General features: G+C 42.1%; 1 protein-coding gene across 1 annotated transcript; it reads right to left on the bottom strand.

The window, feature by feature from the left end:
- Nucleotides 1–2,459: 2,459 nt before the first annotated feature.
- Nucleotides 2,460–7,494, bottom strand: PPP1R3D (protein phosphatase 1 regulatory subunit 3D). Its single transcript, XM_026862228.1, has 2 exons — nucleotides 7,406–7,494; nucleotides 2,460–7,231 (listed from the first exon to the last, which is right to left on the bottom strand). Exon 2 carries the CDS (start codon nucleotides 7,228–7,230, stop codon nucleotides 6,310–6,312), a length of 921 nt encoding a protein of 306 aa, XP_026718029.1. The 5' UTR covers nucleotide 7,231; nucleotides 7,406–7,494; the 3' UTR covers nucleotides 2,460–6,309.
- Nucleotides 7,495–7,947: the final 453 nt, after the last annotated feature.

Genomic DNA, 7,947 nt, shown 5'->3' with positions numbered 1-7,947 from the left:
CTGCTTGCACAGGCCCTCCTCTCGTTTTGTATTACAAACTGCCTTTCTTGATAACCACTATTTGGAACACTCAGTGCATAGTGTGGGCGAGAGTTGCTGGGCATGAGTTTGCTGAATCAGTGTAATTAATTTCTATGCTTAATTCAGAAACGTGTTTGCTATCATCAAGTGTCGGAGTAGGTAGGATACAGAAACTGAAGTACATTCAGGTTGTTGACAAAGGGCTTCTAGTGACATTAGTCTTTATTATACAAAAGGAACTGGGTAATGTGTTTAAATGAAATCCAGCAGTTCCAAAGTGGGGCTTCACCTGTACTGGTGCGACTGGTGTATCTATGACCTATATCACAAATAGGAGTGATAAAATTTGTCATGAATCTCATATTCCAGTGGAGTATCAGAAAGCATCTCCGTTCATACCTAGAATAAGAAGCAATAGTAGAGCATCTAGGAGAAGAACCGCATTTAAGAGCAGATAAACCTGCAGCAATCGTAAAGAAAATAACCCTACTGACCCTCTAAAATAAAGAAACCATATCAGTACTATAAAAGGCCAAAAAAAGCTGTACAGGAAGTATTTAAAATGCCACCAGGTGTCACTGTAATTCAAGAAAATGACAAGTGTTATGCTAATAGTATGTCCACTGAGGAGCTGATCTCCAAGGAGTGAGTAGTGCAGAGCATTTTGCAGGAGGCATGTGCAGCTGAAGGGATTAACTGCAGCATTAACTGCCGTCACATTTGCTGTTGGGATACTTTATTAGAAGGCAGTGGGTGATCTGAGGCATATCTGTAGTACAGCTTTGCTAAGAAACCTGCTAGGGACAAAGCTTTGCATGAGGAACTTCGAGCACCAGAAGTTTTCTATAAAAACTGAATTCTACTTTCATCGTATGAAGCAATGAAAGCCAATTTGCGGATGATGCTTTCCCTTACCAGTCACATTAGTATAAACACAGGCTTGGGCTATCCACAGATTTTCAGATCTCGTAAAGAAAACAGCTTTGCTCATTCTATAGCAAAAGGAATGTGAGTCATAAATTACGGGAGAAGTGGGTCATACACTTTCCCTCCTGCATTAGGTACACTGACATGGCTGGGAGGCTGCTGTATGTTCATTTCTCATTCTCTAATGTCTATGTTGTTTGGTTCAGCAGAATAGAGGTCAACAGAGAGCAGAATTTTCATTAAACAGACCAGAACAAGCAGTGAAATTATTTGGGCCACACATATGGCAACTACACATAAAAATTTCAGGGAAAATGTAATCAAAACTGTCTTTAGGGTAGGGTAGCGCTATGTACAGGGATCTTTCTCCACTACAGTAGCAGAAATGTTTACCTTCATTACAGGTACTGGAAAGCATCGTACTGGTCAATATAATCAACCTTTGGCACAGCTGCCACTGTATGTAGAACTGAGAAGGGTCAGAAGCGTTGATGCCAACAGTTTTAATATCAAGTGTCAGCTGAAATAGTTGCAGATCTGAGATCATAAGGAGAAAGCCATATCAGGGAAGAAGTCAGTACTAACATTAGACTCATGTTGACAAATGACTAATCGTTTAGACCTGCTGTTCTGTGTCTTTACCAGGCAATGCTGTAAAGTACATATAATGTTGCATTGAGCACTCATGATACGCTAAATAAATTAAGTACTGCCATTACAATTAACTGTTAGCATAATACTGTTACTACAAGTGGGAATTTAAGCTTTTTCCTTGTAAGATAAATACAAAGAAACCATGAATTTGAAACTAAATATGATAATAATACCTATATTAAAAGTAACACTAACTACCTGTAAGATAAACCTGATGGTTGTTCACAGAAAAAGCCAGTCTTTCTCTTAAAAAACTCTTAACATTCCCACTTCCAAGGCTAAAACAAATTCATATTGTTCTCAAGTGAACTGTTAAAATCAAAGACCATCTTTATCCTTTCTTGGTCTCCTGGCTAGTCTACACTGTGGTTGCCAATATTTATTTCCAGGTGATGGTTAATTTTAGTGGTTAAAGTAATGACAATTAAGGTGGTTCTGCTAGTTCTGATTCAGATCAGTAGTATAGGAAAATGGAAAACAAGAGTCATAAAGACATTGTAATACCATGCTTTCTAAAAGCACCGTCCTTTATGCATCTACATGCATATATTTATAATGCATAATCTGTAAAATTTGTAATAAAAAGTTACATTAACACTGTTAAACAATTTAGCATAATCTAGACATTCCCATGCATTTAAACTGTGATTTGCAATAATCACCTTTCCGCCAAGCAGCTTTGACAATGCAATGCTGACATTATTAACACTGATTAAAAAGTAACTGGTAATATGTCTGTATTAATTACATCTTCTAGTTAAATGTCTCCATTTTGCTTTAGAAGAAACCGGGCAATGGATTATTGAAATCTTGAACGGTATCAAGTAAATGCTTTACCTGATGGAGATGCTTTTCATAGAGGATGAATCAGTTACTGTGGAGATGGACTCTCTTCACATACTATGTATAGATATATTTTCAAGAAACCTGTGTGTGAAAAGAACATGGTTTGAAAGGAAAGACTGCAGCAATGAAAACTGGAAGAACAAATAGAAAAACACAACTGTGAACCTCAGAAATTACTAGCTATAGTCTAGCACAGCTTTGCAAAGTGCTGTGTAGAAGAAAACTCCTTTCTCTTCTTTTCCATGAAACCTCATTCAACCAGCAGTGTGCCTTTTTACAACATTAGATCTTGATCCTGCAGGTGCTGCGTGCACAGAGCTCTGAGGTGAAATACAGCCAGTTCCATGTCAGAAATGGCAGTCTGGTCATTCTTCCAGCTATATAGACTAATCACTATATTTTATGAAGTGTTATTCATTTTTAGCAACTCAAACCCACCTTACTTCCCTATGTTGCTCTGTGACAACTCAGCACTAAGTTGCCTCATGAGTGTTCTTAACAGTTAACAGGAGTACCATTGACAAAACCAACATCAATTCGTGAAAAGCTTTTATTACAATCTTTTGTATTACAATAGCCATAATTTTATTATTGTTTTAAAAATTAAGCACTTTGCAATTGTACCACTCTCCACTAAAACAAAATGACCTTTTGCCTAGCATGTGTGCTTTAGTGATATACTGTGTAATGTACTTTATTCTGGACAAGACAATTAATAAGGAAAGAAAACCCCTTTTCATTTACATGGATTCCATATGTTTCTTTAAAAAACATGCTTGAAAGAACTTTGAAACTGTGGACTACTATACATCCATTTATTGTATGACTATAATAAATACAGGTTTTAAAAAGTGCATTATATAGCAATAACCCTTGTGAAGAATTCATTTTTACAAAAATCCTCATTATATAAGTGCTCAGTCTGAACACAGTGCAAGCAGTCAAGTTGTCCTGAGAATTTATAAAGGTGGCATAAGTTTACCTTCAAGACAGGTGCGTATTACCACTACTTAATGGCTTTATCCCTTTTTTGTCAACTAGAATCCTTTTGATCACTACTGAATGTGACAGGAAAACGTAAGTGCAAATTTAATGTTTCAAGTGACAGGTGCCAGTACTGGTGTGAACGTTTTAACAGCTTAACCCAGAGATCACTCTCAGTTCTGTTAAAAGGTCAACTCACAGCCAGCGATGCTAGACAGCTGGTTTAGTAACAGCTACTGTCAATTCTTCTCCAGCAGTGCAAGACAAGCAAAGAGAGAAAAGGCAAACTTGGAATAATACTTTAGTATTCAAGATATTGCACATGCAAATACCCTGAGAGGTTGCGGAAGGAAGACAGTACAAGCCAAACTCACGTTGCTGAGATGTTAATTTCTCACCTCTCCCTGACACTGTGGTATACGTGACATCAACCTTAAACCTGACAGCCTCAGCTTTACATCATCTGTCCCTGCCCGCAATAACACTCAGATCTGACATTTGCTAGCACATGAGAGTCTCTCCTGGAAGATTGCAACAGCATCTTTCTGACAGTAAGCCAAGTATTGCACTGGGCTCCAGCAACATCCATTTTAAACTGGTGTCAAATACCAGTCTGAGTGGGATTTTTAACGATGTGCTGTGAGGCAATTCAGTGGTTTTGCAGATGGAATAAATACAGTAATTTAGGAGGGGGAAAAGAGGGGAGAATAATACTTTAAAATAGTGCCTTTTATTCAGCACAAGTGATTGTGTGCATATGTGTGTGTGTGTGTGTGTGTGTTCATTTTCTTCTTACTTCACTGACAAGCACATAAAACTCTGCTTCTATGGACTTTAACAATACCATATAAACTTTCATGGAATTCCTTAAATGAGCAAGTTTCACCAAAGTAAAGTTAGGCAATTTCATTTCACACCAAGAATGATTCTTCTGCGGTCACTGAAGGTGTATTTCAGCTCATCTAATTTGACATCTACAAACTCTGGCATAATTTGGCATAATCTGCACTAACGCTGAGAATTTCAGTATGGCAGAACGGCCAGAACTAGTCCTGCAGTGTTCTCTATGCACTCTGAGGAGATGATACAGTTTGTCACACCACAGGTAGTCTGCTAACTACAGCAAAAACATTCCCAGTGACTATGAAGAATACAGGTTGACTAGTTCAGATACATTAAGTCCTATATTGTCATGTCATTCAGTCATATGAAGCCCACCACAGGAGGCAAAAAACCTTACAATTAGATAGGACCCCTTCTTAAAAGAGCTCTCATTTTTTTGTGCCACATGAGGAGAACTAGACTTCCCTGCACTGATTTTTCTAGGAGACAAAAGTTGCTGCCAGATAGGTAATGGTCACTCCTCTAAACAGATACAGAAAGTTAACACGGGTGGACTGAAAGCAGGCAGCACTCTTTCCTCTCTGTGGCTGGCAATCGCACCTCAGCCTCACCTACTCCAAAACAATTTCAGCTTAAACATTCACCCTCACAGTGCTCCAGAACCAACAGAGCCAATGCTCAACAGTTTCAAATAGGATTGAGTTTTCTCAGTATTCTGCAAGAGGTGGTCAGCAACTCACAGAATTAACATGAATTTGATAGCAGGCAGCTCCTTCACTTGACATCTTAGCTTTGCTAAATGGGTGTCACAACTAAGGAGTAAGATTAAGTTCAGACATTGATTTTCTTAGGGTTTCTGCACTTCCAGAATTACTCAGTAGACTTTCTGGACTAATATATACTTGGCTGTGGGTTGCTTACAATAGTGATTTTAAAAACAACTTGTGATTTTGATGAATAAGCAGCACTCCAAAATAAGATGCCTAAGTGGCCTGATTTTCATAGTACAGTCCTAAAAAGCAACTCTTCTAATACATCCAGCCACTTCTGAAAATCTATGCTGTACATATAAAGCTAAATTTACCATGCAGTTATGAATATGTATGAAAAAACTCATGTTACCAGTAACAGTGGAAAGATCATTAGCATTCATACAGCGCTTTGAGATCTTCAACTGCAATTGCAACCCAAGTGCAAAATTGCTCTAATTTCCCTCAGTAGAAACAGGTGCACAAGGAAAGGACAACTCTTATACCCCCATCTAGAGAAAAAAACCTACTTGTGCATCACCTGAAAAATATGAGAACTTCCCCACAAAGATATCCTTTACACACACTTTGGTAACAATCATTCCTGCTGCCTACTGCAAACACTGGAGGAAGAAAAAAAAAAAGCCTTTCTTAAGGGAAACAGGGGGGGCTGATGGCACATTTTCATGTATGTTCTGCTCATAATAAAATTTGATTTTCAACCCAAATATTAATGGAAATATTTAACGTGGTTATGGTCTTAGTAATATATATATATATAAATACAAGTACTCCCTACAGTGTCTGCAATCCAAATTATGCATAAATGTAACAGTACTCAGGCTTGGTGAGATAATATAAACAAAATTAGAAACAAAACCAGTAAAGCCACACTGTCCATTTAGAAAATAAGCAGTACAAAATGGTAAAATAAATCAGACACATTTTATGCAACCTAGAACATTACTAGCAACATGAAGTGTCTCGTTTCATCCTGGTAGTCTGACAGCACCCCCTGGCACCATTCTGCAACGACTCATACACTACAGTAAGAAATCACACGGGCTTTCAGTGGATGTAACTCAATACACATTTTGGCCCTTTTTACTTTCGGAGAGGTTTTGAACAGTTTGTATGGTTCACTGGCCACTTCCCAGCCCTGGAACACTTCACCAGGTATGGCACTTTCAAAAAGGAAACTATTGCCATAGGAGCAGAGAGCCATGCCAGGGAAGAGGGTGCCACTGAGACTACTGACAAGCTGCTCTGCATGCACTTCGCTTGTTCAGATGAAGTGGATCCAGCTCTCCTCGCATTCTCTAGGCATCTTGAGGGGGTGAGTCCGGCAGGTAAGACTGTAGTTTTTGCCTCTGTTGTTATCCCAGTACTCCTGGCCGTTGACTTGGTACCTTGCTGCAAACTGGACTACAGAGCACAGCTGAAGGAGGAAGGGAGGCACAGGGAGAAAGAAGGTGAAAACATCAACCTGCTCCTGCCCGTTTTTCTCAGGGATGCTACTGTGCCAATGAGCACACACTTCATGGAGGCTTTTCCACTGGTTAAAGGTGTATCGCACAGATACATGCTTCTCAAAAGCAACATTGCGAACCTGGATGGTGCCACTGAGCCCCAAATCTGAGCTAGTCACTCGCTCAAGACACACCTGCTGCTCCTGAAGTCGGGAGGAAAAGTCCATACAGTCTGCAGGCTGCTGGAAGTCAGGGACCAAGCACTGCATAGTAAACTCCAAGTCCAAGCTGCTGTACCAGAGGTCTGAGTTTATGGAGAGCCTGGAAAGGACATGCAAGGGGATCGATGGATCCTCCCCAGTCTGGAAGACTTTCACTTCAGTGAGCTCCAAGCCCAAAGCATCAGCAAATCTCACCCGGTTCATACGACTCTGGCACCCAGGAACTTGACAGTGCACTGCTGCTTGCTTCCTTCTTTCAGACGATGTAGGCAAAGACCGTGCTCTGCGGCGTATGATAGGCCGTAATACTGGATCACAGTTGGAAGTGCTGCTCTGAAGTTTATTTGGCTGGGGATCTCCCCTGGCTGGGGTACTGCTCCGAAGAGTCATGCTGCTACTTGTATGGACTGCTGGGGGCTGCTGCTGCCCTCGTCCCCGTGCTTCTTCAGCCCGTAACATGTTCTGATAGAGATCAGAAAGGTAGCTGGGATTCCTCCGAGGACCACGTACTTCCATTCTTAACCACAGACAAAAAAATCAACCCTAACGCTGCAGACAACGATGAGCACAGCCTCTCTGATGCATGTAACTTGGGAATGGCAGTCACAGGCAGTAAGTATTTGAGGTTACTGCACTGGATGCAGCAAAAATCAACAGGAACAAGGCAGCCTTCTGAATGAAGGGCACAAACCTGGAAGCTCTCACAGAAGCTGGAAGTGAACCGGAGGCTAGTGCATTGTGTGGGGAGATGAAGGCAGTCTCAGTAGCTGGTAAACTCGAGGCTGCTGCGCTGGCTAGTGGATCCGTTGCTCAGGCTAGAAAGGGATTCAAGGCTGTCACCGTTGATGCTGGAGGACCCGAAGGTCTCCCGCAGGCTGGAGACCGACTGGAGGCTGTCGTTCTGGACACCGAAGGACTCCACGGACTCCAGGCTGTCGGAGAGGTCGCTGGATGCCGGGCGGGTGCCGTGGCGCGCCCCGAAGCCCCCTCGGCGGTCACGGCGGTCACGCAGGGCGAGGGGGGCCTGCAGGCTGTCCTCGCAGCCGCTGCCCGACCCCACGCTCCTGCAGCAGCAGCAGCAGCAGCAGGGACACTCCAGGCTGTCACACTGGATGCTGGGCGACTCACGAGGGCTGCCGAGGCTGGTGAAGGCTTGGAGGCTGTCGGGCGGGAGGGAGCCGGAGCCGAGGCCGGGGCTGCTGCCGAGGCTGGAGGGAGCGCGGGGGCTGTCGC

Source organism: Athene cunicularia (assembly GCF_003259725.1).
Source record: "Athene cunicularia isolate RWA chromosome 20 unlocalized genomic scaffold, athCun1 chr20_part1, whole genome shotgun sequence".
Taxonomy (NCBI): domain Eukaryota; kingdom Metazoa; phylum Chordata; class Aves; order Strigiformes; family Strigidae; genus Athene; species Athene cunicularia.
Note: the sequence above shows the minus strand (reverse complement) of the source record. Positions and strands in the feature narration are given on the sequence as shown.

Excerpts from the sequence above, each read along its gene's own strand:
- PPP1R3D (XM_026862228.1), bottom strand. The coding sequence starts at position 7,230 with ATGGAAGTACGTGGTCCTCGGAGGAATCCCAGCTACCTTTCTGATCTC.